The sequence below is a fragment of the Lipomyces tetrasporus genome (assembly GCF_029532465.1).
Source record: "Lipomyces tetrasporus strain NRRL Y-64009 chromosome Unknown POJ06scaffold_8, whole genome shotgun sequence".
Lineage (NCBI taxonomy): Eukaryota > Fungi > Ascomycota > Lipomycetes > Lipomycetales > Lipomycetaceae > Lipomyces > Lipomyces tetrasporus.
In genome coordinates, this window is record NW_026611603.1 from 818,980 (window position 1) to 846,772 (window position 27,793).

General features: G+C 47.6%; 16 protein-coding genes across 16 annotated transcripts; 8 read left to right on the forward strand and 8 right to left on the reverse strand.

Annotated features, from left to right (window-relative positions):
• Positions 1-233: 233 nt before the first annotated feature.
• POJ06DRAFT_302689 (uncharacterized protein) lies at positions 234-3,937 on the reverse strand (the record flags this gene model as incomplete). The annotated part of the gene is made up of 1 exon (XM_056190773.1): positions 234-3,937. Exon 1 carries the CDS (start codon positions 3,726-3,728, stop codon positions 234-236), a length of 3,495 nt encoding a protein of 1,164 aa, XP_056042256.1. The 5' UTR covers positions 3,729-3,937.
• A 421-nt stretch (positions 3,938-4,358) lies between these two features.
• On the forward strand, positions 4,359-6,291 carry POJ06DRAFT_142525 (amino acid/polyamine transporter I). Its single transcript, XM_056184539.1, has one exon. The coding sequence runs from the start codon at positions 4,520-4,522 to the stop codon at positions 6,188-6,190; it is 1,671 nt and encodes a 556-aa protein (XP_056042257.1). The 5' UTR covers positions 4,359-4,519; the 3' UTR covers positions 6,191-6,291.
• Positions 6,292-6,392: 101 nt separating this feature from the next.
• POJ06DRAFT_269886 (DHHC palmitoyltransferase-domain-containing protein) lies at positions 6,393-7,868 on the reverse strand (the record flags this gene model as incomplete). Its single annotated transcript, XM_056189405.1, has 5 exons — positions 6,393-6,881; positions 6,935-7,131; positions 7,190-7,508; positions 7,565-7,718; positions 7,774-7,868. 5 exons carry the CDS (start codon positions 7,866-7,868, stop codon positions 6,393-6,395), a joined length of 1,254 nt encoding a protein of 417 aa, XP_056042258.1.
• A 203-nt stretch (positions 7,869-8,071) lies between these two features.
• POJ06DRAFT_200280 (ubiquinone biosynthesis protein COQ9) lies at positions 8,072-8,913 on the forward strand (the record flags this gene model as incomplete). The annotated part of the gene is made up of 3 exons (XM_056185185.1): positions 8,072-8,479; positions 8,527-8,683; positions 8,738-8,913. The coding sequence occupies 3 exons, from the start codon at positions 8,072-8,074 to the stop codon at positions 8,911-8,913; spliced, it is 741 nt and encodes a 246-aa protein (XP_056042259.1).
• Positions 8,913-10,194, reverse strand: POJ06DRAFT_258056 (surfeit locus protein 6-domain-containing protein). The gene has a single exon (XM_056188223.1). It carries the CDS (start codon positions 9,972-9,974, stop codon positions 8,985-8,987), a length of 990 nt encoding a protein of 329 aa, XP_056042260.1. The 5' UTR covers positions 9,975-10,194; the 3' UTR covers positions 8,913-8,984.
• POJ06DRAFT_258058 (WD40-repeat-containing domain protein) lies at positions 10,195-11,350 on the forward strand (the record flags this gene model as incomplete). The annotated part of the gene is made up of 2 exons (XM_056188224.1): positions 10,195-10,450; positions 10,502-11,350. The coding sequence occupies exons 1-2, from the start codon at positions 10,284-10,286 to the stop codon at positions 11,346-11,348; spliced, it is 1,014 nt and encodes a 337-aa protein (XP_056042261.1). The 5' UTR covers positions 10,195-10,283.
• POJ06DRAFT_258062 (SAC3/GANP/Nin1/mts3/eIF-3 p25 family-domain-containing protein) lies at positions 11,351-12,429 on the reverse strand. The gene is made up of 2 exons (XM_056188225.1): positions 11,651-12,429; positions 11,351-11,600 (listed from the first exon to the last, which is right to left on the reverse strand). The coding sequence occupies exon 1, from the start codon at positions 12,361-12,363 to the stop codon at positions 11,794-11,796; it is 570 nt and encodes a 189-aa protein (XP_056042262.1). The 5' UTR covers positions 12,364-12,429; the 3' UTR covers positions 11,351-11,600; positions 11,651-11,793.
• Positions 12,430-12,466: 37 nt separating this feature from the next.
• On the forward strand, positions 12,467-14,116 carry POJ06DRAFT_142611 (S-adenosyl-L-methionine-dependent methyltransferase). The gene is made up of 2 exons (XM_056184540.1): positions 12,467-13,575; positions 13,627-14,116. Exons 1-2 carry the CDS (start codon positions 12,600-12,602, stop codon positions 13,635-13,637), a joined length of 987 nt encoding a protein of 328 aa, XP_056042263.1. The 5' UTR covers positions 12,467-12,599; the 3' UTR covers positions 13,638-14,116.
• On the reverse strand, positions 13,852-15,802 carry POJ06DRAFT_142632 (nucleotide-diphospho-sugar transferase). Its single transcript, XM_056184541.1, has 4 exons — positions 15,465-15,802; positions 15,353-15,409; positions 14,163-15,293; positions 13,852-14,104 (listed from the first exon to the last, which is right to left on the reverse strand). Exons 1-4 carry the CDS (start codon positions 15,486-15,488, stop codon positions 14,078-14,080), a joined length of 1,239 nt encoding a protein of 412 aa, XP_056042264.1. The 5' UTR covers positions 15,489-15,802; the 3' UTR covers positions 13,852-14,077.
• POJ06DRAFT_142518 (uncharacterized protein) lies at positions 15,568-18,426 on the reverse strand. The gene is made up of 3 exons (XM_056184538.1): positions 16,194-18,426; positions 16,036-16,144; positions 15,568-15,980 (listed from the first exon to the last, which is right to left on the reverse strand). Exons 1-3 carry the CDS (start codon positions 18,210-18,212, stop codon positions 15,970-15,972), a joined length of 2,139 nt encoding a protein of 712 aa, XP_056042265.1. The 5' UTR covers positions 18,213-18,426; the 3' UTR covers positions 15,568-15,969.
• A 6-nt stretch (positions 18,427-18,432) lies between these two features.
• POJ06DRAFT_142649 (uncharacterized protein) lies at positions 18,433-19,460 on the forward strand. Its single transcript, XM_056184542.1, has 5 exons — positions 18,433-18,606; positions 18,659-18,809; positions 18,873-19,063; positions 19,115-19,197; positions 19,261-19,460. Exons 1-5 carry the CDS (start codon positions 18,591-18,593, stop codon positions 19,357-19,359), a joined length of 540 nt encoding a protein of 179 aa, XP_056042266.1. The 5' UTR covers positions 18,433-18,590; the 3' UTR covers positions 19,360-19,460.
• POJ06DRAFT_142678 (uncharacterized protein) lies at positions 19,381-21,077 on the forward strand. Its single transcript, XM_056184543.1, has 3 exons — positions 19,381-19,944; positions 19,998-20,196; positions 20,254-21,077. Exons 1-3 carry the CDS (start codon positions 19,562-19,564, stop codon positions 20,995-20,997), a joined length of 1,326 nt encoding a protein of 441 aa, XP_056042267.1. The 5' UTR covers positions 19,381-19,561; the 3' UTR covers positions 20,998-21,077.
• On the reverse strand, positions 21,078-22,650 carry POJ06DRAFT_142722 (uncharacterized protein). Its single transcript, XM_056184544.1, has 5 exons — positions 22,530-22,650; positions 22,369-22,471; positions 22,263-22,309; positions 21,392-22,200; positions 21,078-21,330 (listed from the first exon to the last, which is right to left on the reverse strand). Coding segments are annotated over exons 1-5 (1,134 nt in total). The 5' UTR covers positions 22,532-22,650; the 3' UTR covers positions 21,078-21,157.
• Positions 22,651-23,185: 535 nt separating this feature from the next.
• POJ06DRAFT_142731 (uncharacterized protein) lies at positions 23,186-24,410 on the reverse strand. Its single transcript, XM_056184545.1, has 3 exons — positions 24,152-24,410; positions 23,803-24,090; positions 23,186-23,739 (listed from the first exon to the last, which is right to left on the reverse strand). Exons 1-3 carry the CDS (start codon positions 24,245-24,247, stop codon positions 23,461-23,463), a joined length of 663 nt encoding a protein of 220 aa, XP_056042269.1. The 5' UTR covers positions 24,248-24,410; the 3' UTR covers positions 23,186-23,460.
• A 79-nt stretch (positions 24,411-24,489) lies between these two features.
• POJ06DRAFT_258078 (cytochrome c/c1 heme-lyase) lies at positions 24,490-25,632 on the forward strand. Its single transcript, XM_056188226.1, has 2 exons — positions 24,490-24,635; positions 24,708-25,632. The coding sequence occupies exons 1-2, from the start codon at positions 24,582-24,584 to the stop codon at positions 25,437-25,439; spliced, it is 786 nt and encodes a 261-aa protein (XP_056042270.1). The 5' UTR covers positions 24,490-24,581; the 3' UTR covers positions 25,440-25,632.
• Positions 25,633-26,303: 671 nt separating this feature from the next.
• On the forward strand, positions 26,304-27,665 carry POJ06DRAFT_292472 (ADP-ribosylation factor family-domain-containing protein; the record flags this gene model as incomplete). The annotated part of the gene is made up of 8 exons (XM_056190396.1): positions 26,304-26,307; positions 26,378-26,490; positions 26,544-26,571; positions 26,635-26,690; positions 26,746-26,808; positions 26,861-26,989; positions 27,039-27,163; positions 27,216-27,665. 8 exons carry the CDS (start codon positions 26,304-26,306, stop codon positions 27,247-27,249), a joined length of 552 nt encoding a protein of 183 aa, XP_056042271.1. The 3' UTR covers positions 27,250-27,665.
• Positions 27,666-27,793: the final 128 nt, after the last annotated feature.

Genomic DNA, 27,793 nt, shown 5'->3' on the forward strand with positions numbered 1-27,793 from the left:
AAACAAGCGCAACATACTCTCCTTCAAATTGACACCGTTGGATCCGAAACCGATAATTAGTTGGACAATCTCAGTCAATTTTGATGACCCCCGGCAATTGTTGTTCATGCTGAAGCCCTCGTCAAGAAGTTGAATAAGGGTAGAATAAGATCCTGCAACGCATCACAAGTCTCAAATTCAGATCTCACCATGAGCTGATGTCCTCGTGGAGCCATTCATACGATCTCTTCACATCATCGTGTTCCTTCATCAATACGATTCCCAAAGTCCGAAGTATCACCTCTATAACCTAATTTATTACCCCGTCGATCCGATGATGGGGTGGCATCGCCGCCGAATCGATTGCTAAGGCCTGATGACTGTGAATTATGCCAGCTAGACGCATACGACCTGCCACCACCAATCCGGTTACCAAGACCTCCGACAGAATTAAATCTCGATCCTAATCGGTCACCAAGTCCAGCAGCATTAGTTCCATCGTCGTCATTGTAATTGTTGTGATTGAGGCTAAGTTCCTTTTGCAAATGTCCACCAATCCGACCTGCAAGATCATTTATGTCATCCCGCTGCACGTCCGCACTTAGTTGATATTGTGAATCAGGCTTATTGATGCCAGTCCGCTCACGTCCATGGATAAGATCATCATTTGGACGATAGCTGTCGATACTACGACGGCCAAGAGACTTCTCAGTTCTTTGTTGTGGGCCAGTTTTCTGCCGCTTCTTCTCGTGCGCACTAACATCATCCGGTTCGCGCTGCCTGCGTCTCTCAGTATCAGGCACGGTTGACAGTGTTCGCGCCGGTCGCGGACTAGGAGATCTCTGTATGCGCCGAGGAGGTATGGTCGCTTGCTTAGGTGCTGGCTGCTTCGATGTAGGCTGCTGAGATGCAGGTTGCTTAGCGGCTTGCTGTTTAGAGGCTTGTTGCTTAGTTGCCGCCCCCTGAGATGTAGGCTGCTTAGCTGCCGACTGCTGAGGTGCTGGCCGTTGAGATGCTGCCTGCTTAGGTGGTGGCCCGCTTGACGGCTCAGCCGGCGGCGTAGGACTTGAAATATCCACCGCTGTAGGCGAGTTAAGATGTTGACGTGCAGTCGGATGAGTCTCCGTCTGTGGCGCTTGGACCCGTGGCCCATGAGATACAACATGTGTTGGAGGACGTGCAGACGATTTCGGTACGAGTGACGTTAGTCCTGTATGACCCGTGCCGTTCTGCGTGCCAGAAGTGGGAACGACGGGCGAAGTTGCAGGTGGTGACGAGGGTGCAGGTACCGATGCTGATGCTGGGAACAGAGCGGACACTGGCAGTGGTTTACTGGCCTGCTCAACAACTGGCGACTCTGGCACGGGGGGCAGAGACAACCGAGATGGCTCTATTCGAGGTGGACGCGAAACATCTTGTGGTAAAACCGCTGATGCAATGGCAGCTGTTGTATTTGGCATAGCTTTGACAGACACCGCGTCTGGGAGTAGAGGCTGTACCTGAATTGGTTTTTGAGACGGCACCTGCAGTGATGCAGGGAGTGCAGGGAGTGCCTGCTGTAGTGGTCGCTGTGCACGCTGTGCACGCGGTGGTGCTCGGGATGCCTGTGATGATGCTTGTGCTGCCTGCGATGGTGCAGATGATAATGCTGCTGGCGCAGACGGTGCAGACGGTTCAGATAGTGTGGCTTGTGCCATTGGTGGCTCCGGCGCTGTAGGTGCCTCTGGTGGTAGAGCCTCCGGTGACTTTCGTGCCTGTGTTAATGCGTGTGGAGGTGCCTGCGGTGGTGCCTGCGGTGGTGCCTGCGGTGGTGCCTGCGGTGGTGCCTGCGGTGGTGCCTGCGGTGGTGCCTGCGGTGGTGCCTGCGGTGGTGCCTGCGGTGGTGCCTGCGGTGGTGCCTGCGGTGGTGCCTGCGGTGGTGCCTGCGGTGGTGCCTGCGGTGGTGCTTGCCATGGTGCCTGACCTGACAAAGGCAAAAAAGTAGGCGGAGGAGTAAATGTAGAAGAAGAGCATGTGGACGCATCCTGCGTATCCATCTGTAACTGCTGCAAAAATTCCTTCTCTGCTCGTATCCGTTCACGCTCAACTAGCTTTGAAACCATACTCCGAATCTGGCTCTCCAGTCGTGAGATCTCGGTAACAAGTCTATCAGCATGCTCCTTTGAGTCTCGCACCTGCAGGCGAAGCTGGTCGCGTTCCTCAGTAAGCATGCGAATAAGCGAAGTCTGAGCATACAACGCAGACCGAAGAAGCCATGGGATAAGTGAGTCAGTGTCGGCCGCAGGTGGGTCGACAGGAATCACAGTATCAAGTTTGGAAAGGGCGTACTTGAGAGCGGAGGCTGCAATGTCAATAGAGGATTTCTCGCGGGTGTGTCCAACGGCACCAAGTGGAGGTGGAGAGGCCAGCGAGGGACCGTAGGGCGCGTCAGCCATGAGGCTGACTACATCTGGTGCAGATGCTGATGAGTTAGATGGAGGCGACACGACTAATGCACTTTCATCGGTTGGTGATATTCTACGAGGCGGTGCATCAGTCTGTGTAGAGGGCTCGGGAGTAGACGGCTCGGACGCCTTAGGTACAAGATGGACCGCCATTGCAGGAGTACCTGTCACATCTGAAGGGGCTGCCGACAGCAGTGGTGACGCAGAGCGCCGCTGGCGAGACGGGATATCTCGACGGAGACGTACTGAACTTTGTGTTCTAGGTCCTTTGGACTGTGACTGCGTGCTCTCAGACGCGCCCCTTGGCGAGGCGGCCGTGTTCGCAGTCGCAAACTTGGGAGCAACTGACGTGGCTGTTGAAGATGTAAACGGTGTAGTTGTCAGAGCCGTAGATTGTGGCACCGCACTAAACTGCGCATCGCCTCTTGCTGAAGCTGAAGGACTACTTGAATTTGAAGCTGCGACATTCTCCAAATCTTCAGTCTTTGTGGGGCTGCATGTCATGACTGTGTGCTGACCTTGCTCGGAGTTATTATTCTCCTCGAGCACGGGCCTCTTCTGGAAGCTTTCTGCACCATCAACAGGCGCTGCTGTCACTTCAGAGTCGATTATTGCCTTGACCGAACTATTGTGAGGAAGTAACTCCGGACTGCCACTTGGTTTTCTCAAATCGATTATTCCTCGCTTAGATGGTTTCGGGATATCGACTGCTGGAGTAAGAGTAATCGAATTAGGTGGCGGCTTGATGGCCGAACTTGACTTTTTCGATCGCTTCTTCGTTTTCCCTGTCATTGCTTGAGATAAGTTCGTGGCAGGTTCGGAAGCTAGGATCTCTGAACTATGCAAAGACTTGAGAGTACTGGTAGTAGATGGTAGGGTTGGTGAAGACGTCAATGTGAGCGTTGCTGTGGATTCGCCAGATGTTGCAGTCGTAACTGTACTAGTAGTAGTACTAATACCGGTCGTGGTAGTGGGAGAAATGGGAGCAGCGGGGACAGTAGCAGTTGTGGCAGTTGTGGTAGTCGCGATAGCCGTAGGCACTGAAACCGCTGTTGTGACTTTTGTCTTAACTGCGGCCTTTGCAGCAAGAGAAGCAAGAGCTGCCTGACGAAGCGATTGTTCCTCCTTCAACGACTCTTGTTGCCAAATATCGTGAATAAGTTCGCTGACGTCCTGGGTCAAGCCGGTGTCTTGTCTAGCGATAGCGGTCGCGATCCCAGCGGTGAAGACCGGACTGCCGTCGACGCGGTCAATAGGGCCGCTGCTATTGCTAGTAGTTGGGGCACTAGAAACGCCAGTGCTCATTTGCTGTAACAAATATAGAATAATGTGGTGTTGGAAAGACCAACGTATGTGTCGTCTATGTAAAAGAATCCACAAAAGAATAGTAACTCGATTACGATCGGTGGCTCGATTCGGTGAAACAGGTCGAAAATTTGACTTGGTTCACCCGCATCAACAAAAGCAGGACATTAGTTAAATGAGGTATGGCTGATAATTTGACAACTCTGACGCTGTAAGTAGCAATTCGTTTGATTCTGCAAACGATTGCATGAAAAGTGTGACCAATGACACAAATGCAACCCTAACCCTAACATACTGCAAATTCTCGCGCGGATCAATTAATGGGTTAGGGTATTTGAAGCAGTCCTTGTAATTGGTCGGAGCTACCCGTTTCGCTGTAGGCTTGGCACGGCAGTATTTACTCTTTAGCAATTGTAAATTACGAAAAAGCAAGAGTCCAGATATAGTTAACTTTTGGACTCCTAATATTACAATACCAGTTAACGCTCCAGATCTGGTCGTAGTTTAGCTAGCATAGTGAGTATGCTCACAAAAGTGAGGGGTTTGAGTTTGAATATGCAAGCCACCGAACCGAGTCGAGCCGCTGAGTCGCCGCCACGATACCCTTGGGATTCCTACCCCGCCATTGCCCCAATTTTCTTTTCCTATACTTCTCCGCTGTGGCTCAATCTAATGTGCACCGCAGAATACACCCTTGCGGTGTATATCTAACACGTATTGCATATCTGGACTGAGTTCGCCATGTTGTCTCCATAGTAGCACTGCTCGGTATCTCTTCGTGTGCACCCACAATGTCCACTGACAAGGTCTGCAGCGCCGCAGTTACGGACAATGCCAATGCTCGGCAGGACGTGGCTTCGACACTCGTGGTCGATCCATTGTACGCGTCGGATCTGGACCTTGACATTGACGAACGACAACTGCGTGCCAACGGCCATGTCGGCGAACTACCCCGGCGCTTCGGTTTCCTCTCCCTACTCGGACTCGGATTCAATATCACAAACTCGTGGATCGGTCTCGCCGCTTCAATCACAATCAATCTCACTGATGGTGGGCGACCAGCGGTCGTTTGGGGATGCGTAATAGCTTTTTTTGTCTGTGGGGTCATCACACTGGGGTTGGCAGAGCTGGCGTCGGCCTATCCGTCCGCGGGCGGCCAATATCACATGGCATTTATGGTTGCGTCGCCCAATACTAGGGCATTTGCTGCTTATATTGTCGGATGGATGGCACTGGTGGGATGGTGGATTACCCACGCGTCAGGATGTATCTTTATTGCGCTCAACCTCGTTGCATTCGCTTCGTTTTATCATCCGTCGTACGAGCCAGCCCGGTGGCATGTTTGGATGCTCTACACTGCGGTGCATGTCATATGCGTGACAGTAAATCTTGCCTTTCCGAAGCTACTTCCCGCGTTTAATAAATTTGCACTATACCTCACGATCGTGGCCTTCGTCGCTTCGATTATCACTGTCGGTGTCACCGGGTCATCAACCCAAGTCCCAGCATCTGATGTATTCGCGGGGTTTTCAAATGCGTCTGGCTGGTCATCAACAGGACTGGCCTTTCTGATTGCGACAGCAAATTCTATGTACACATTTATCGCGGTGGATGCCGCAACTCACATTGCTGAAGAAGTGCCCCAGCCTAGTCTCAATGTTCCCAAAGCTATGGTCTGGACTATCGTAATAGGTGGCATTACGGCGATTCCATTCGCAATTGTCTTGATGCTTAGTATGACAGATTTGGACGGCGCTCTAGGAACCTCAACCGGTCTCCCCTCGTACGAGATTTATATTCAAGCACTTAAGAATTCCACGGGTGCCACAATTCTACAGGCAGCAATCACAATACTCTATATGAATGCGGTCGTATCACTGGTCACTACGTGGTCACGGCTATCATATGCGCTTGCTCGTGACAATGGCCTACCATTTTCCAGAGTTTTTGCGCGAATCCACAAAGGGACATCGCAGCCTCTCAATTCTATAATCCTCGGAACCGTACTGGTGGTGATTTATGGCCTGCTATATATCGCATCCTCGGTGGCTTTCAATTCCATCATTGGCTCATGCATTATGTTCCTGAACATCACCTACGTCATACCGCAGGCTATCGTTGCATATCGAGGTCGAGAAAAGGTCCTCCCACCTAGATTCTTCCGACTTCCCAGATATATCGGATATTTTATAAATTGGTTATCTACAATTTGGGTCATCTTTGTTTCAGTTCTATTTTGCTTGCCGTCAGCGATGCCTGTTGTAGGATCACCTGCGTCTATGAACTATACATCGGTTGTGTTCGTAGGCGTTCTTGCATTGGTACTACTTTTATGGGTGTTCGATAAGCGGAAGAAGTTCGTTGGGCCGGATGTGAAAGAAGGTCTCCTTAGAGAGGCTAATCTTGCGGAAGTGGAGTTGATGCGGAGTAGAGATATAGCTAAGGCGCAGAAACGGCGGTAGTTACATTTTATATCTATAGATCTATGTACAAATGTTCTCGAGAATATGCCACTGGTTTTGGAGATACTGTTTAGCTATGTGATGATTTCCGCACATTGCTTGGGTGTAATGCATGTAGTATATCTTGATTTTGACGATATAACGAAATAGGAATATATCCTCTCTATTCTAACGGAAACTATACCCAAGCGTAGGAATGCATCTATGTATACTTTGGGAAGAACACCTCCCTCCAGTTTCTGAAAACCCCGCCCTTGTCATAAATATTCTCTACACTCTCCAAATCCGGAACTTTGTCGGTCTGAATCATTCCCTGTGGGACGGATCTATTCATCTCGCCATCCTCATAAACATGAATGTACACGCGTCGCCCGCTATTATCAGTCTTAGCTTTATCGCGAGACCATACCGCAGATCGAGGACGAGCTGATCCGGGCTCGTTTTCGCTTCCGCTGCCGGACGCCGACTCTGCGGTTTCATTTTCCGCATTCCCGATCTCGTAGATGTATAGCATGCCATTATTTACGATCCACTCGACCTCGCCCCATTTCTCTGATTCATTAGTAGTCACGCCTTGGTGAATGAAAAGGATATGCTGAGCCAGGAACGCAACCACTAGTGGACAAACTAGAGTCGCAATCATGAATAGGGACGACACCGCCGCAGTCCAATTTTGTGAGTGGACGAGTCTCTGATGTTTAGTCAGTTACATGTGCAGAGATGGAAAACAGACGAGATACGTACGATCCATTTTGGGTAGTCTGCCCAAAAGTATTTTGGTGCCTTTTCATATCCTTCTGGGAAGTATTGCCGCATATATTCCATGTACAGAACAGAGAAAGTCAAATAAGACCCATAAACGAGAACGATCAAGTTGCTAACGATAAAGCCCAAAAAGTATCTGTAGTTGTAGTACCCAACACAATTATTGATCCACGCGCCTGCACGACGTAGTAAGTCAATACTGCAAAAAGTAGAGAATAAGTTCCGATCACATACAGTGATGGTCCATGCGAGCGACGCAGCGTTTGCACACGCTGCAATGCTTACTCCGCGCTGGTTTAGGAGTGTGGCACGTTCTGCATGGTGGCATGTCCGGATAAAATATAATATCGTCATAGGGAAAGAGGTCAAGCATTCGCGAAACATTTGACTGCGTTATTGTCCCTGGATCTGTGAACGCGCAAAGATATAGGTAGAAATATGGCTGAAGGGCGAGGGGAGGGATTAACAGTCTGTGAATCGGATTTGTGATGTATCGCCACGCATCTTTAAAAAAGAATACGAGCGCGACAGTCAAAATTGTGATATAGAAAGTCTAGCCAGATGTTAGCACTTGCACGCAATTACCAAGCAGTTTGCAGGCATACGTACTGTCACTGCCCAGTTCTTCTCGTTGACGAGGTAGTTTCCAGCAGAACTTGTCGCATTACAGAATCTACCACCGGTTACAATCTTATCTATCGCTATTAACCTGGCCGGTATCTTATGCCAAAGAAGTACGTGTGCCTTCCCGACAATTGTGCCCCTGACGTTATATCCCGTTAGAATGGCTGTCAGAATATCTAACACTGTGTACATACTTGAATGCAGGGAGACGACCAAATAGAACTATAAACACAATCGTAGAAAATACCACAATAAATGCGACAACATAGTGAAGTGCCGTCAATTTCATCGCTGGTACTGACACATATGGCTCCTGGCTAACTCATACTCGCCGACAAAATGACTTTTGTGTACTCAATCGGCGAGCATGGCTTGTTGCCCGCAGTACAACCAACAGAAGTTGTAGATCCATTCCGCACTAGCTTTTATCCCGATGATACATTATTCCTCGACCAAAACAAGAATTCGAAAACTCAAATGCTTTCTAGGGAGATGTCAGTTCTTCTTCGCCGTCCCCTAGTCCACCTTTTGAAAACGCAATTCAGCTCTGCGTTGTCGAGATCCTACCACTCGTACGATCATCTGCCGTACAATCCGTACACTCCATCACAAGAGAAAATCCTCTCCTCTGCCTTGAAATACGTGCCAGAATTCGGATTTGTGAAGCAGAGTCTGGTTCAAGGCTGCAGAGATGTTGGATACCTCGATACTACGCATGCAGTGTTTCAGGCTGGCCTGTTTGATCTCGTGAAGTTTCATCTTTACAGAGAGCGAACCAAGTTAGCTGCTCTGAAGCCACAGATTGATGAAGAGGAGGGGAAGAGCATCGGGAAACGAGTTAGAAGATATTGCATTGAAAGACTGAAAGGCAATGAGCTAATAATATCGAAATGGACAGAGGTAGCTATACATGCCACACTTTACCGAGCAGATCTAACTTTGAGCAGGCACTTGCAATTATGGCGCTTCCATCTAACGTTCCGCTGGCGCTTGAAGAACTTGCCAAATTATCAGATGAAATTTGGTTTTTGGTGGACGACAAGACAGCAGATTTTGACTGGTATACCAAGCGCGCAAGCTTAGCTGCCGTCTACTCCTCTACTGGTATGTTCTCATTGATTCGTGTCAAACGAACGAAACTGACACTAGAACCTGTAGAACTCTACATGACGCAAGATAACTCGCCGAGTTTTGAAAAGACCTGGGAGTTTTTAGACTGCAGGCTTGCTGATGTTCACAATGTTGGCTCCAAAGTCTCCAGCCTAGCCAGTTGGGCGACTTTCACCGGGTTTGCTAGCATAAATCTCTTAAAGTCCCAACTGTCTCGCGGATAAATAGAAAGCCTTCATTTGCATATGCAGTATAATATTGTACATTACTTCTTAAATTACATGGCCATAAATGCTCATTTCCGCTTCCGTTTGATCCCCCCCTCAAATCCAGGCCGTTTTTTCTTTTTCGCGGACGACTTTCCTTTTGATTTCTTACCCTTGACCTTCATTTCTTTTCGTGCGGCGATATTTTCTTCTCGCTTCTTTTGTCGTGCTTTGATGCCCTTAAGTACGTTTTCCTCGCGCTCCTGCCATTCCTTCGCCGATTTCAGTTTCCTTTTGAGCTGCTTCTTTAGAGACTTCTTCAGCATCCTTTCATCATCCTTTACCTTGTCTCCTTCCGTCTGCTTGATAGCGCGCTTCCACTTCTCTTTTTCTTCGATTGTAGCCCTCTTCTCTTTATCCATTGAGGCTATCCGGGCCTTCTTCGCCTCCACGTGCTTCAATTGGCCCAACAAATCAACCGGTCCTTTCTTTCTCTTCTTCGGTTGGATCTCGCCATTTGCTGCGATCACCTCCCCGCTTTTCAGAGTGACCTTGCTGAAAACAGCGTTAGAAGTGTCAATATCGTCGGTCTCCGTCGATGTGGGTTGTGTAATCAGCTTCCCATCAGCGTCTGCCAATTGCTTGACCTCCTCTTCCGCAGCTCGTTTCCGCTTCAGCGCTTCCTTTCGGTGCTGATCTTTTGCCTTACGAGCCTTTAATATCGCTTCTCGGTTTAATGGCGCTCCAGGTATGCCGCTACCGGGTGCCTTTCGTGCGGCCCGGAGACTCTTGATTTTCTGTGTCAATCGCTCGCGCAGTTCCTCGACCGACGGTCGACTCTCCATATCCTCCTCTTTGCCTCTCTTATCGCTTTCTTTATCTGCATCGTTCCCATCCATCCGGCCGGCGTCGTTGCTAGTACTGGATTCACCCATGTCTGAGCCAACTTCAGATCCAGTAGCGTCATTAAATTCGAATCCGTCGACGGATTCGTCAGCTAGCTGCTCAAGATGTGAAGTGACCTTCTCATCATCTACTACATGGTCGTCACGGCTCGGAATATTGGCTTTGCGAGCCATATTGCAGATGACCTGGCGCGACTTCCGGTTTGACAGTGATCGAGAATAGAGAAAATCAGTTGCTAAATTTTCAGTTTTGGGAGCTATGGCTCGGCACCGCCGCAACAGATGTCTTAGATTTGGTACCTCTATATTGGCGGAAGTGTTAGGTACCAAACATCTCAGCTGTGCGGCTCATCGGACTGAAGTGGCTGAGAAATCAATTGTGGCTAAACCGTCGAACTTTCGTAGCCCACTCCTTAGTCGCAGCATTTGCCAGCACGTACGGCCTAATTTATGACGGACTAGTAGGTGCATAATATAGCTATAATGGTACATATTTCTCTGGCCTCTTCAACATTGACGCAATTGCCTCCTTGTGCGCTAGCGTTTCATCCATCGGACAGTCGATTCGTGGTCGTAGGCACGTACAAACTCGAGCAAGACGGATGCAGACATGGCGCTCTACAAGTTTATGAATGCGATGGCGGAAAGCTGTATGTGTCCTGTAACTAAACTGGTTTTGAGTCTATTAAGATGGCGAGTAGGAAGCTTTGCAATACGATCGAATCTCAAGACTCGTCGATTTTAGATTTGAAATTTTCTCCTCATGACTGCTCGCTTCTTGCTAGCACACACTCAACCGGCAAAGTATGCCTGTGGAGGGTGTCACTCAGTGGAGAACACGGAATTGATGTCGACTTAATATCTGCGTGCGAGATTACGGATTCATCTGATACACTAGTGCTGTCGGTGTGCTTTTCGCCCATAGATCCAGCTGTCATCTCCGTAACATTATCTTCGGGGGAATGGCGATTATGCTCGATATCCTCGGAGTCCTCGGTTGCAACTGTGCAGGTTCAGAAAAAGTTCATGGCACACTCACTAGAAGCATGGACTTCAGCGTTTAGTAGCAACGGGTCAATGCTGTTCAGCGGAGGAGACGATAGTTGTCTTTCGGCCCACGACCTTAGAGCGGGCATGCAGGTGTGGCAAGACAGGCGATCACATGGCGCCGGAGTGACGTCGATACTCTCATTTCCTTACAACGAGAGTCAGATATGGACAGGTTCATATGACGAGAAACTACGTGTCTGGGACTTACGCGGGGCGCATAGAAAAGGAAGCGTCGTCAATGAACTATCTTTGGGTGGAGGTGTATGGAGGTTGACTCACCATCCCAAATTGGCAGAGAAACTAGTACTCTCTTGCTGCATGCATGGCGGTGCAAGACTTATCAATGCAAGTGATGAGCTCTCAGATTCCTCGGTGGTTGGCATCATCACTGATGGACATGAAAGTATGGTGTATGGTGGGGATTGGTCATCCGACACAGGGTACTTAGCGACATGCAGCTTCTACGACAGAAAGTTGAATTTATGGTCTTATCGGTGATTATTTCTCATAAAAAAGTGTGAAATTGAAATTTATTGTACAATAATCTGAATGTTCATGTAAGATAGAATCAAACATGGCGATTGACAGTACGCTAGTAGTCTCTAAAAGCTTTCCTTAGACGATAGTTTCCAGCTCCCGAGCATATCCAAGAGTATTCTCTATAATATTCTCCATAGGTATACCACTTTCTAAAGGTTCAGTGCTCTCCTGTGGAAAATAGATTCGTCCGTCCGTCGCAGTCCAGCCCCGCTACAACCATTAGCTTCGTACCTTGTGCGCACCGGAGAGTCGTAACGTACCTGCCCGATAAACTCTACCAGTTCATCATCTTCGGTGAAAAATAAGAGGTGCTTGGCATTCATGAGAGGAAGAGATGGGTAGGCCTTCTCCGAGCAAGTGGCAATCTCACTTCTAATAGTATCCACAAGGATCTATTGTGACATTAATACCAACGATTCTGGGTTCCTCCACAGTTTGCAATACTTACGTCCGCGAAAATGGCAAATTCCTCGGCGGGGACTTCGCTCCGTTGGGTAGTAGCTTTCCAGACCTTGTCGTAACTTCCTTCCATTAGCCACCTCTCCAACATCACCGGATAACGAATGTAAACATCCTTATCAGCCTCGTCTTCTAATGTCTCTAGCTCTGTGTGAAATTCCGCAATATCGTTCTTCGACAGCAAAAGAAGCAACCGCAGGGCGATCAACTTCTTCTCGTTCGATGAGGGCGGGTGTATCTTATCTTTCATCGCATAGAACGGACTAAGCTGAGCAATGTATCGGCTGAAGAGCAGATCATCGCGTAGAAAGATCGCGGTTAATGCACCGATCTCTAGGATATCTCTAGCGACCGCCAATAGTCCCAGATCGGACGAAAGGAGAGGGACGAGGATATTGAGTTGTGACAACACGACCTTCAGTGGCGGAAGAAGATGAGAACATCGCTCGTAATCTTTGGCAGCAAATGCTGAGGCCAGTTCGCGAGCTCTGGTTTCGAATGACTTCTGTGACATGCTGCATAAAATCGTTACAAAGGGATCAGAAGGGATGATTTGCACTGGCTTTGCTGACTTGATCGGGGACTCGAGATGCGGGACGTCGGGCTAAGCACGTCTGGGATTACCCTAGCCCTTCTCAATGTACGAAACTATGGTGGCCCTTTGGAAATTTTTTTGCGGAACATTAACAGAGCATATAACTCCCACCAACGCTTTGATGACAGTCCTGGTTTACAGTGGAAATTGGTTCTATGCGCCTTCCACCGGCGCGGGTCGTTAGAGCATGGCGGGAGTCGCCCAATCTAGCGCAGCTGCTTCCTGAAGTTCGCAGTATTGCAAATGCGCACTCTGAGTTACGATGGATCAGTGAATATGTGCGCGAAAAATTGACGGACAGAGCCGCTAAAGGCATGAAAGTGTCAGACAACGACGTTCAGAGGATGATTAATCGTCTTTGCTACCTTCGTGGTCAGAAAGGTTTCCCACTTCAGTATCTTCTCGGGTCGCAACCATTCGGAGACTCGCTTGACATCCAGTGTCGACGGGGCGTATTGATTCCACGATGGGAGACTGAGGAATGGGGAATCAAGGTTGCACAGGGGATTCGTAGAAGTCATCCATTCTTTACGGAAGTCCAAAGGGATTCCGATTATACGCAAGTTAGTGTTGACAATGCAATATCAGAGCACGAGATCCAAACTTTTGGTGTCTTAGATCTGTGTACCGGAACAGGTTGTCTTGCACTTCTATTTGCAGAGCAGTTACGACCGCCGAAGGCGAAGTTTGTGTACGTGGAAGGTGTCGATAAATCACCGACGGCTATCGAGCTGGCGCGATTGAATCGTGGGAATAACGCCCGCGCTTTTGAGGGTTATGGAACAGCAGTGGTATTCACCACCGCCGATATCCTTAGTTTCGATATTACTACTGATCAATTCGATATAATAATAGCCAATCCTCCTTACATATCCGAAGAACGCTATCATTCATCGCAGCATATTACTCGGTCCGTTCGAAATTTCGAACCAAGGCTCGCATTACTCGGCGGCCCTGAATTTTATAGAAGGATATTCCAATTGGCCCGTGAAGGAGAGGTTCCTGCTGTGGTTTGTGAGATTGCCGATGAAGAGCAACTGCGTGAAATTGTTGAAGAATGCGTGGATGATGAATGGGTCGCCGGTGGGATACGAGACTCTGCTGGCGTTGCACGAGCTATTATAGCCTGGCGTAAGGAATCAAGTGCATGGAGTTGGATGAAGCAGTTAATTGACGTGTAAGACAATCCCTGATCTGAGTATTTAGAATTATCAATGCAGGTTTAGTTTGCCCAAAGCCCTCTTCCGCGACAATGAATGATATTTCATCTAGAGGCTCCTCCTTCACGTCATCGTATGCTGTGACGTAACTGATTTTCGTTCGAGATTGAATTTCGGTATAGCTAAGGTAAGAAGTGCTCTCGGGCGCCTATTGGAGAAGAACAAAATAAAGGATTCCAAATAAGCCGGAGCGTTCGCCTGTTTGTGATAGGGTCCGCTTGACGTAGCAGAATTCTACATTTATTGTTTCTCGCGATATGATTGCGACTAGATAGTTATTCTATCGACCACACTACGTTACATTCTTATCTCAAATGAATACAGACACTACTAGAAGTACATTTTTGGATTTTCTAAGCGCAATTTAAGAAGCCATTAACAAGATACGATTTATGACTTTAAGTTGAAGCCAATCACATAATGACCTCGTTCTCGACATCCTATACCGAAATATTAGTAAGCCAGCCAAAATCACGGCAACAAGCAGGATACACTTACGCTTTTAATCTCCTTGTGGGGCAAGACCACACAGTTCTGCAGACGTACTTCATCGCCTACGACGACGTCCTGTGCCAAAATAGAAACACTCTGAACGCGAACACCATTCTTGAGCATAACGGTCGAGTGATCAGCGGGAGTAATATGGCTTCCCTCAACGCGCGCCCACGCACCAACTTTGACGCCTCGAGCAAGGATAGAGTAAAGAACACACGCGTCATGCTTGACTTCAGTGTCCTCAAGAAGAATGGCCTCCTTAACACGTGCACCAGCTCCAACCCTTACTCGCGGACCAACAGAAACATTTGGTCCTAGCTTGGCCGTGGGATCAACGGAAGCCGTGGGATCTATGTACACCGGTGGGACAATCGTGGCCGACGCTCGAGCAAGATGCGGCGCGTCAATATCGGTCTGGAAAAGCTTCTGCAAGTAAAGAGCATTAGCTGGCACAGCGGAACCAGCGGTCTTGATCTGTCGCCAGAAGCCACGGGTCTCGTAGACGTAGAACCCGTCGGCCTGAGCCAGTCTAACTAGAATGTCCTGTTCCAAACGAAGAATCTCCTGGGCATCTTCATCTTCAGAAGGATCATCACGGGCTTGCTCGGCTCGGGCATTACGAGCTGCAGCAATGACGTCAAAAATAGAACGATCAAATAGATACACACCACCGTTGATGAGGTTTGAAATGTGTGATTCAGGCTTCTCAACGTAGTGGATGACTTTCTTTGTAGCTGGGTCCATAACAATACATCCAAAGTTAGAAGCAAACTGTGGCTCAACTCTAGTGCCAAGAATAACAGCCTTGGCCTCCTTCTCTTCGAACATGGAAAGCATCTCGGTTAACGGGAAGGAACTGCAGACGTCGGCATGGATAACGAACAGTCTGTACGGGTGTCCTTTCAGGATTGCATCTCTAAAATGGTACAAGCCACCAGCAGTACCAAGTGCACGGTATTCACGCAAGTACTTGATCGTAAATTGCGGGAACTCTTTGGCGGATTCGGCAAGGAAATCTTTGAAGACGCTGTCGTCATAGAAGCCAATCAGGAGCACTTCTTTGATAGACGGAACGGTAGCTAATGCTGACAGAGCATGAGAGACAATGGGACGGCCGGCAACTGGGAACAATACCTGATTCGCACAATGAGTACAATGGCCGCGTCAGGCAGTAGATCAATTGCGTTCCATACCTTCGGAATGTCCAAACTGAGAGGTCTGAATCGTGTTCCTCGAGTTCCACCACCAACCTGATCCGGTTAGCCAATTGCACCATAATTTGAAAGACCAATGTTTAACTCTCACCAGAATAACCGCCTTAGAAGTCATTACAAGAGCAGACCGGATAGGATCTAGTATAATGCGATATTAGAGGAAGTACCAATGGAGTTGGGATCATTCGGTCAATGTTGCAGCACGATTGTGGCTGCAACCATGTTTGCTGCACACTCTGGTGCGGCGTCGATCACGTCCCTGAGCTTACCCGGACTACGCGACATCACGTGGATAGAAGATTAGCTGACAGGAAGAATTGAACAGTTAGGTAGATTGTTGGCAGAAAGGCTATCTTAAAACGGACTGAAGTCGTCAAAACATAGAGGTCCTAGGCATAGGACTAGAATAGCAATAGTCCTATTCAAGTAATCGAGATGGCATACGGATAGCAGATTTCATTAACTGACCGCATAGTCTCTCACTATTATCAAGGCTACGATAATGCATAGCAAAATATTAAAAAAAGAGAATCAAATCCAACTCCGGAATACTGTTATCCTAAAGCAAAAATTGTTGTTCTACATTAGCAGGTTATCTAAACATTTCCTGTCAAAAGTAAGCTGGCGTTGTCATTACACTTTCAATTAGACTTGTCGCTCACCTAAAACGATCATAAATTTTAAATTGATGTCGTGCGCTTCGTCGTTACCATCCGCTGCCATCGGCTGTTGGTCATCTAGCGGAGCACAGAGAGTGGTACTTTTCCAGCCCTGCGAGCCGCATTAATTGTAGTTCAAGCTAAGCGGTCAATAGACATACCCATGACTTCGAAAAGCTGAAAAGGTCAGGACTTGACGAGAAACAAGTTATGGCATGTTTTCCTTTTCTCGACGGGGTGAAGATCTCGAAGTATGTAGAGATCTTTGGTCGCTCATCAATGTATTCAGGTAACGTTGTATTGGTTGACGCGACATCAACAGCCGTTCGCGCAAATAAATGGCTGCCGCTGCTTGCCGTCGAAGTATGCGCTGCTGGAACCATTCCTCGTTCTAACATTTCCTGCGCTTCGGATAGAGTGATGTGCATGTCATCTAATGTCCCAGAATGCGATCGTGGAATGCCCCATCCCTCATGCTCAACTTCAGCTTCCATAGTAAATTCATTTTGGTCGTTTTCATGAGACACTGAGCGGGATCTAGGCCCACGATCCATATCGTTCACCATCACTGAAGAGTCAGATCCTCTCTGGACATGGGCGTCCTTGACACGATGAAGATACACTCCCATTTGCACCACTGATTTGCGTTGCTTCACTTTCTGAATGTAAATATTCCAGTAGGACCCTGCATACCAAATGGTTCCACTGTACACACGTTTTTCCTCACGCAATTTAGATACGTGCTTAAACTCCAGTGAAAACCTGTATGGTGGAAATCTCGTCCAGCTAAACTCGCCTTCCTCGTTGTCATCATCAGAGCTTCCTGACACTACCCTTTCCGTCATTAGAGAGCCAGAATGAAACAACACCGAAGATGTGCCAACTTCGAGTGTTGTCTCATCGTTCGACGGGATTATGTATGCGGTACGTCGCCCTAGTGGATCAGAAGGTGGGAGAGGACCCTTGTTTACAAGTCCAAGATTGGTGCTGTCGAGAGGACACGTCAAAATCTTTTGCCTTAGTGAAAGATTCGCCCACACCGCCTCGCGTAACGTTTCTGCACGAACAACGCGTTGTCCAGTCACATCTCGCATTGCATCCAACTCCTGTATCTGCTCAAATGTGAAATGCACATAGTGTATTCCTCCTTCCATAGCTTGCCGCAACGGCTCTAGGTCAAATATTGACTTTAATTCGTCATTCTGTTCCCCTTGAACGTCTTTATCACCCACAACGTCATGTTTGACTTCAGAAGTCTTAACACTTCCATCGATCTCGCTCGGAGTTTCTGATACTGATGAGCTACTCCTTTTAGCCGAATCAGATACCGGCGATTCTATTCTCTGCCCGTGGTGTACAAGATGCCAATTAATCAGATCAATAACAAACATACACCTGTCCCATTCTGTTGCCACAAAAAATGGATTTCCGCTTACAATCTCTGCCGCGATTGTGGTTGGAATTGCATCCCATGCTTCAACACCCATTTCCCAACCATCACAATAAAGCATGTTCTTACAGCAGTTAACAAGTCGTGTACTCGCTGCACCGTAGTTGTTGTTTATCGCAAAACGAAGAACCTCCGATAAATTCTGCGCTGTCAAGCTCCGAACGATAAGCCCTACGCATGACTCGATTAAGTCTTGCATGTCCAAGAAACTCGCTAGAGCCAACAGTGACATTGCGTGCTTCGCCTCTGCTACAGCATCGCAATGGCCATATAGTCGAGCAATTGCTAATTCAAACGCATCTTGGGTCATGTTGGGATCATCTGCAAGTGATAGCTCAAGCGTCTCACAAAGAGCGTCTCTCCATGGTCCAGAAAACAACATAGAGAAGAACGGAGACTGGTCCAAAATTAGCCGATGTAATGCATAGTCCTTGCCAAAGGCTCTAATCGTGACATCGCTGCAGGTGCCTTGAAGAAAGCCTCTAGTGTAAAGGAACTCTGATAGTCCATCCGAGCAGGGAGCTGATGTGGCCGGCGTTGTTGTCGTAACATGAGTTTGACAAGAAGGATGAGACCCGCTAATTTTACCAGTACGATATGCCAGTAAACGTGAAATTGGATTATTCGGTGATCGCAGCGCGGAAGTAGAAACAGACCGGCCGGAGGGTGAATGTTGAGGTGTCGATCGACTCGTGCCAGTAAATGAGTGTGTTACATCGGAAGAAGCCATGTCGCGCCGTTCATCTATGGCAAGTCAGGTCACAGTTGGTACAGTCGCATTAAATTAGAAATATTGCAGCCAAAACATAAATATGGATCCTGTTTATGGCTAAACGTGACTGTTGTAACCGAGTATCATACTTACCTAAACCAAAGTGCGTGCGGCGCCAAATCCGAATACGATAGCGACTCCCAATTAGGGTTGGTATATGGATCTATCATCGTGCTGGAATCGGTCAGACTCTTGACGTAGTGAGAGACTCGCCAAATAGACTCACACGCATCTAAAGCCGAGCAGCGATCTTTGGTATCCAGAATTTATCGTCTTAGGGCACGGCTTTCCTTACGCCGTTGATCCTGGACCGTAGATATATAGACATTGGAAAGAATGGCAACATACGAAGGTACAACACACGTGGCCAATTCTAGAAAGGCTGGCTGCTAACTGTAATGTAGACGATCATAATCTCTCGACGTCGTCTGCACGACGAGACTCTCGACACGGAGATCGTCCGACATTGCTGCACGTCAATCCGGATCTTGCGGACTTCTTCTCGACAGATCGACCGGAAACTCCATCAGAGAACACGTACAGAACACTTGCGAGGTAAGAGTGGAAGACACGGTGTACTTGAAGCTGGAGGTCTATTCGGGTATTTACGGCAATTAGCGCGTTTCAAGAAATGGGAAATTCCGAAGTCCTAGAACGGTTGGCGGCTCAACTATTAGAGGATGCCCTGCATCCGCCGCATGGATCCAAGGGTGTCTCTCAAGAATTTCTAGACAGTCTTGATAGAATTCCTCGGAAGAAGCTGAAATCGGATGATATGTGCGCAATTTGTAACACAGCATATTTGGAAGGTAATAGATCTTGCTGAATCAGATGGCAATTGACCTGAACGGAAATTATAGACAAGTATCCGTTGGTAGTTAAGCTACCGTGTAACAATCGTCATCATTTTGATCTGGAATGCATTGGGCCGTGGTTAAAGCTGGTATGATGCTCTAGTATGATTTGTTATGACCGACGCCAATGCTAACGACTTATTTTCTGGCAGCATGCAACCTGTCCTCTCTGTAGGAAGGATTTCCTTAAGAAGAAAGCACCAGTGGTAGTGGTGGATGACGAAGAGCCTTGGGACGATACTTTTGGTTAGCTTAAAGCCAGTGGGCTCATACGTATAGAGTTGCAATTGAACTTGATTGAATTACGAAATTGGCTAGCCCTGGCATTTTTGTTTACCCATCACGCGGCAATGAAACAATTCGGAGAAGTAGTTTGACACTAGTCTACCGTCACAATTTCTAAATCCTGGGAGACACCAATTGCTTGTTAGATTCTACTGGCAACTGCGAGTAATGATGGACTACTTTAATCGTATAAATGACTTTGAGGGCCGCAATTTTGAGTGTAAGCCGTCCCCGCTGGCTCAGCATTATATGCAAGTTACAAGTAATGACAATGTAATTCCAGTTATTTTGCAATGGTATTTGGATAGTGAATCTTCCAAGGATGCGCTTTGCTATCAATACCATTCTTGGTCTCTTGCCGTTGCTCGCCGATTATTTTCATCTCGATCTTACGTGACATGTATACGTTTCTGTCAACAACGTCTTGAACATTCACCAAAGCATTTATTCTCACCCCGTTTGACTCCTGCGTATTGGAGTTCTCGTGTACTGATATGTTCTTCTGTTCGTGATTGTCCGGTACCTGATTACTTCAAGGTGTTCTATATGATGTGTGTGTCAGTACTTGCCCGATTTCTACACAATTTCTAATCAGTTGGTTTAGATATCATTTATACTCTCATTATAAATTAAAGCATTATGCTATCGCATCCAGTGAGGCCGCGCATACTGTGATTCTACTGTATTCGATCATAAAGAGAGTCGAACGCGATGACGACTATATTGTCGACTTCACTGAAATGAAGAGAGCGGCTATTCTATTTCGACTTTTGCACCATCTGAGAAGCCTGACTGAATTTCTTGTGCGTTTGGATTGTATCCTTGGATTGTCTGTCTATTCTACTAAGAGCTTCCTATAGAGATGCAGTATACTAAAATGGGACAAGCAACAAGACTTCTCGATCGGCAGACTCACTAGAAGTGAACTTTCGATAGGAGCCGTTGTCACGTTCGATTACATCTATGAAGCGGCACAGGCCATGTACCATGCCGTCACAAATAGTGTGTGCACGGCCGATTTGGTTGACGACTACGTTCACGCCATTTTTAGCACCAGTGTGACTGCAAACGTGGTGTTTCCTGGAGACAGTCCCAATTCTGGGTATCGTCTTGATATGACGTTCCCAATATGTTGCAACGCCACTGGGATGCCTGAGTCAATGCGGACAGATGCGGTTGTCAGGTTTTGGAAGGCGAGGCTATCGCTGATATGTACTGCAGCATATATCCATGAACGGAGATACGAATGCGCAATTTTCAAATTAGGTGCCGCCCAGGAAGAATTGGAGACGATATGGTGTAAGTTAGACGAAGATCCCCATAGCGACAAGGTGCGGAACAAACCGCCTCACCAGGCAGAACCATCCGTGTATGAATCTGGGACCTCGCATAGTTTATCTCATGGAGTTTTCGAGGACCTGGATTTGATTCTAACAACTGCCGATCTACGCCGGCGCGACATACTAGGGGACACTGTGGATAAAGAATATGTTCATTCGTTGCTTGTAAAGACCCAGTGCATTATGCGGAAATGTCAGCTGCAGTTTCGGCAACGAGAGGCACACAAAAGAAAACCACAGAAGCGCGACGGGAGTTCAAGTTAGACCAGGACGTCGGAGGTGAGCTGTCCGGCATTCAGGCTATGTGAGCCCAGTATACAGCTTGTAGCAGACGTCATGGAAGGTAAATGTTGCTGAGTTTGGTATTAGAATCAATAATCGTACAAACGTTTCAATTAGCTGGTAAACCCCCGTCTTCCATATGCTAAGGTCGTTCTCGCCGATGTATCACCCCAAATATCTCCCAGTATCTTATTCGCCACGCTGCCAAATCCTTGCCATGTCTCTCCTGAACGCGTTTAATTGCTTGGGGATCGTTGGTGGCCAGGTCCTCGTCATCTTGAATCGTGAAAACCCCAACAATATCCCGACTAAGTTCTGATGATGTTAGTATGTAAAACCTTAGCAATATCATAATATTCTGGACGAGGCAGCTTACCAAACTCTGCGCCCTTTTCCGCGTATCCATGCAACACAACATCCAGGATATCTAATCGGAAGCTGGTCCGATGCAGCAACCCGACTATAATGCTCGGATCGACGCGATATTTCCGCCGCAATTCATCGACTTTTTGATATAGCGATTGTTGATCGCTGATTGTTTTAAGCTTCGGCTCGCCGCGCCAATTCAGTTCCTCGTGGGCAAAGTCGGACAAAGAATAGTAGGCCTCCGTAAATAACGGCAACTTGGTTTGAATGAACTGCTCCTTCTCGTCATCGGGTTCATAGACAGATCCACCAATTAAGTGAGGTTCTTCGTCGAAGTCATTCTGAGGACGATCAAAGTCAAACTCCGCCAATTCCGGCGTATTTGCTGCCTCATTCAGCTTCCGGCGCTTAGTAGGAGGTCCTCGTGGAGAAGTCGGGAGAGCCAGCAGACTTCCGTTCGACTGGCTTGAGGTCTGTTCTTTCAGCTTCAAAGACGGTAAATATTTCCGTGACAGCGGTTCAGACAAGGGAGGCGAAAACGAAGGAGAAGTTAATCTCTCTCGTAAAATATATTGACTGTGGATATTCTCTTCCTCGTCCGAATCAGACACGTGCGAGCGCTTACGACAATGTTTTGCCGACAAGATCTTTACTGGGGTGGCCAAAGCCGGCTTCCGCGCATAACAAATACGTTCTTTACTTTGCTCGTCGTGGTCCTCCAAATTATTAAGCTCGGACTGTTGGATAGTCTCCCATGGAACCACACTTAATGGACTGGAAGTTGGAGTCTGCTGTCTCGGGAGATTCCATGGAAGATGTCTAATACCGCCAGCCCGCCGTCAGTATGTGTCCCTTGTAAAGGTATTAACCGCCATACGTACCGCTGCTTAGTGCAAGACGTTTGGCCGGACGAAGACGGCAAAGGCTGCTAATGACAAATGAATGTTAGCAACAATGTACTGCAAATCAAGTCCTGTCATAACTAACCTTGCCCACTTCAGTTGGAGCGAGACCAAGACTGTCTGCATATTCACCGATATCAACCTGTGAACTACCGTCGCCTAGCTCTTCCTCTGCGTCATCTTCGGGCCTGTTAGACTCACAATCAGCTATCTCAGGTTACCAGATATCTTCGAAAACAATTATACATTTCAACAATTGCATATTCGTGAATATTCTCTAATATTCTTCCACTTTCGATGCAATCGGTGATGAATGCCGCATAGTAGCTGGGACACGATTAGACCCAAAACCAACTACTTCAATATAATCTGCCTTACGCGATATATCCCCCAAGTGACGGATCGCCAATTCGCTTATCGTCAGAGATTACATAGTCCGCGTCTTCTGGCCTATCTGAGCAACGTCCTCCAAATTCCTACATTGTCATTAGACATCAGTCGTACAAACCGGGCCGTTCACCCAAATTCGTCTGCTCACTTCAACCAAGCCAATTAGTCTTTGGCGTTCTCGTTCTGGGAGTCCCTCCGCGAAGAAAAATGACAGCGGGTCGTCTTTGCTGTCGACGAACAGTTGATTGGCCGGCGTCATCGTTTGACGACTCGCCGAAGACCGATGAGCTGCAGCGGTCGCGGATCCGTAATATCGGTTCCACACAAAGAGAATAGTTAATTGTGACTAACTTAGTCTCCAAATTCCAATGCAATAGCTTATTGAGACTATTGGTGAACGTTTGCTAGCAGTTTTGAAGTAATATCGAGAGTCCGATCTTATGTCGAGTCGGAAGCCGAGAGTTTACTCCAACGCGTAAAGGGTTCACTTGAAGCTTTCTGTAATAATGAAGCCATAATAATGTAATCACACAAGACAACACGCCGGAGCGAATTTTGGTGATGGTACGCCGCGACCACGCGGGTATTCTCTTGCGACACCTCATGCTGCAATCTGCAATGTATCTGGAGAAAGTACATAAAACCGACGTATATTTACACAAAAATACATCCAGCGACACAGCGTACGTAAATCCGTGACGAGATGCAGCGACAATAAAATATACTAATACAATAACCCAACCTTCAAACTGCCCATTCACAATGCACCGTTTACACCTGGCAAATCTCAGTTTTCGTCTAGATACACAATATGCGAATAATGACCGCGTATTCTGGCTCTGCATTTCTCGCAGTCAGCACGATAACCCATTGAATACACAATTTTTCGTCGTTTCAGTGTCGGCCCGTTGTGCGATTGCAACTGTGCCGGCTCAAGCTCTGGTGAAGCCTTGGGCCGATCTGTCGTGTTGCCGGACAATTCAATATCGCCATTCAGTGCATCTAAAAAACAACCTGGTTCTGGCTGTAGTTCTGGCGACGGAGTTATTATTCCTGAGTCCGCAGTCTTCAAACATCGCTAGGTGTTAGCTACTATCATGGAATGGCACAGGACTGATAAACAATATACCTGGATCTGATAGCCGTCAATGCTATTACTAGACGGCAACTGACAGCAACTTCCAACTGACCGCGAATATTCATGACGGTGCTCTCTACTGAACGCGGTCGTCGCCATAGCGTCTGGAATGCGCGCCTCTCGCCATGGTACATTAATATTCGACTCGCTAACTCCATTACCAAAATTATCGTCTACGGCGCCTTGTTGTATTGGAAACTGGCAATGTTGAAGATGTGAACCTTGGACTTGCTGCATGCTGCTAATTTGCTGTATTACTGATCCAGATCTCAGTTTCTTCTAAATAGAGACGGCAATTAGCAATACACGTAATAACAATTTAAACTCTCTAGGCGTCTACCTTGTTAGCACCTCCATCTTCAGACAGTTTTCTCTTCTGCTTCTGCGGCGGCACCATTGGATAAATCGCGGACGAATATGGGTGTAACAGCTCCATCAACGTACTGACTAGATTACCGTCACGAACGGATTCACGTGAAATACCAGAATCGCACGATTCAAGCACACGAATATGTAGCTACTGGTCCAGCTGTACGATAATGTATGCCTGCGCTGGAAATTCGAAGCGAATGGTCAGGGAAGTCCTATGCGTTGCCTGGCCCAGCATGGGTTGTGTCGACATGAGGAGCCGCACAACATACCCGGTCGGCTCGAGATAATTTTGATCCCCACGCTATAATTTACAGCTCAAGAATTTTCCAAACCTGTTATTCACACGAAGCTCCAAACTACACGATACTCGGTCTGTAGAGATACTACTTGACGACGTCATGGTTTGGATTCCGTTTTGGTCAAAAAAGCCGGACGACAAGGCTTCTGCGCCGGTACGTGAGTGTCCGCCACAACTTTCGAGAAGACGTTAATTCTCACGAATAGTACTAACATTCCGTTCCCAGACGTCAGACACGCCGGCAAAATGCCCCGTTGATCACAGCAAGTTTGCAAAGAAATCGCAAGAACCAGCAAAATGTCCAGTGGACCACGACAAACTTGATCCGACGACCAAAATGCCGTACAACTTGTCCGCGACGAACAAGGTTCCTGGACAGAAACTCGATTTGCCGACAGAGCGGACGCTATCCTCGATTCCACGCGGCGATGAGGAATCGGCTGGAGTGTGGGAGTACCCAAGTCCGCAGCAGATGCTGAACGCGATGGTGCGCAAAGGGCATAAAGATACGCCGGAGGCGGATGTGCCTGCCATGGTTGACGTGCACAATTTTCTGAATGAAGGAGCATGGGTGGAGATATTGAAATGGGAGAAGAAGTATGAGGAGGAATCGGGGAAAGCACCGCGACTGCTAAGATTCACCGGTCGTCCAAACGAGCTGTCTCCTCGCGCGAGAATGCTGCAGTGGATGGGTTTAATCTACCCAAGCAAGTATGGCGGACCGCCACCGTTTGATCGACATGACTGGACGGTCCTAAGATACGATTCTGCTGGTGAGAAGAGGGAAGTTAGGTACGTGATTGACTACTACGCTGGTCCTCCAGAAAATGGATTTCCGACGTTCTTCTTGGACGTGCGACCGGCGTTAGACTCGGTCGCGAGCGTGCGTGACAGGTCAGAGTTGTGGAGTAAGTCTGTTTGGGAGAAGGCTCTGGGCCACGGCGGGAGACAGGAGTAGGATGGAAAGCATACATGGAATATTCGTTTCACGCAATGGAGTAATATATTGATTCTCGGTCTTTTCTCATGTAATTCCAATTGCACACTCGGCTCAAATATATCATAAGTGGGATCTACATATCGCGATAGATTCACGGGCGTAGATGGTCCTATTGCGACTGGTTGCGTTCGGGAGAAGAACGTTCTATGAGCTTATTATCGAAACTCGGCCTTCTTAGTATAAAGACCAATGCTGTAGTATTCTTCATTGCTTAGGTTACTGCACCCAGACAACTGAATTGTGAGCTTACACAATCATTCCCGCCAATTGCCGACACCCTAGCCCAAGGCAGGGGCTCGAGCATTCTCAAAGCACGCATGCACTTATGCCAGAATGCTCACAACAATAACTGTTCGTGCGGCTCCAATGTGCGAGAACGGGGCGCCACTCCGATGCTGTTGCGCTTTGCAGCGCCACGAGGGACCGACTATCATGCCTGCTGTAAGCAACAGCCAGTACATTATTGAAGCAACAGGAACGTATATAGTGCAGCGTATCGAAAGCTGTGTATTGGAATTGGATTAGAAGGAATCGCGGTATCTGGGGTTGGATATTTTCTCGACGAAACCCAAATTGGATGGAATTGAGCAATCAGCGGTGAGTTCGAAACGTTTGAGTACCACTATTTTTCTGTATGGATCTTGCGCGATTCATTCGCTCGGGCAACGCAGATTGATATGGGATAGGCGGGAATCTGAGGGCGAGCGAGATGGTTATTGATTTGCGGAGCAAACTCTGACGTGTTGTCCAGCAAAATAGCGATAGCAGTTTAATTCCTTCAATTGCCCACAGTCATCATAATTGTCGGACAATATAGCCACGATGGGTTAGTTGCAGCTCACCAGCTCGATTGACATCGTGGCCGCGCGAATGCTAACTGTGGAACGATGATGCAGGTCAAGTGCTGGGCAGAGTCCTATCAAAACTGTGGGGCGGCGATAAAGAGATCCGGATTCTGATTTTGGGATTGGACGGTGCCGGAAAGACTACAATTTTGTACCGGTTGCAGGTAGGCACGGGATGTGCGTGTTTGGCTTAGATGTGGGCCTGACCGTTATGTAGATTGGAGAGGTCATCACGACGGTGCCGAGTATGTTCAGATATTGATTAATTTCGGACAAATTGGACGCAAAATGGCTAATGACAGCTACAGCTATTGGATTTAATGTTGAGACACTAACATACAAGAACCTAAAGTTCAACGTTTGGGTACGGGAGGTATTGATGCACGTATGATATGATAGATGCTGATGACGGGTAACAGGATTTGGGCGGACAGACCAGCATACGACCATACTGGCGATGCTATTATGCGAATACTGCAGCTGTATGAATATAAAAGTTCTTATTGGTGGACAACCATGGTTAATTGAGTTAAGGTCATATTTGTTGTTGACGCGACAGATCGGGACAGAATCAACACAAGCAAGGAAGAATTAAAGGAAATGCTGAGTGAGGAAGAGCTGGCAGATTCTGCTCTGTTAGTATTTGCAAATAAGCAGGATCAGGTAGGTGGCGTTTGCTAGTCGAGTAGCGCGATTGACTAATCGGTTTCAGCCTGGAGCTATGACTGCGCCCGAAGTTTCACAAGCATTGGAATTAGTGGGAATGAAAGACCGGAGTTGGAGCATCGTTGCATGTAGTGCAATCAAAGGAGAAGGCTTAACAGAGGGTCTAGATTGGTATGTGAAATTTGGCTGTTGACTGGTAGGCAAGACGCTAACAAAACGACAGGCTCGTGGAAGTAATCAAGGAGGAGCAGCTGTAAATTGGAGACATTTTAGAGTTTGTATTTGTTCGGGGTCATGGATGCGGTCTGCGTGCATGTGTCATGAGATTAATTTAGTATTATTATCATTATTATTACGATGCGACCCCGCATCGTCGGCCATCATGTGCCGTTTAAAGTAGATAATAACAGAACGCCGCGTCTCCTGCTGCGGGTATTCCGCTACCTGACTACCGATCGGCCTGTGGATAATTATACGTGTGCGAAGTGGAATGGAACAGAATTTTTCTGGTGGCTCCAAATTGTCGTAGAAAAGGCGATCTTATCGGTATCAATAGCAAGCAATCGCGCGCCAGGATTTTGGCGATAGACTCTTATGATGGCAACCGCGATCGAACAAGCAGACAATCTGCATTCTGCACAAGATGATCTATCTGTTCGCGGTCGTGCTAATTTCGAGTTGCAGACCCGGCGGGTGCCCCAAACCGAGAATCAAGTAGCAGACGAACGGCACTTGTTTGAAATCGATGTCTACACAGTCACACTACATTATACATATCTATAGCAGGATCAGTCAGCCAAC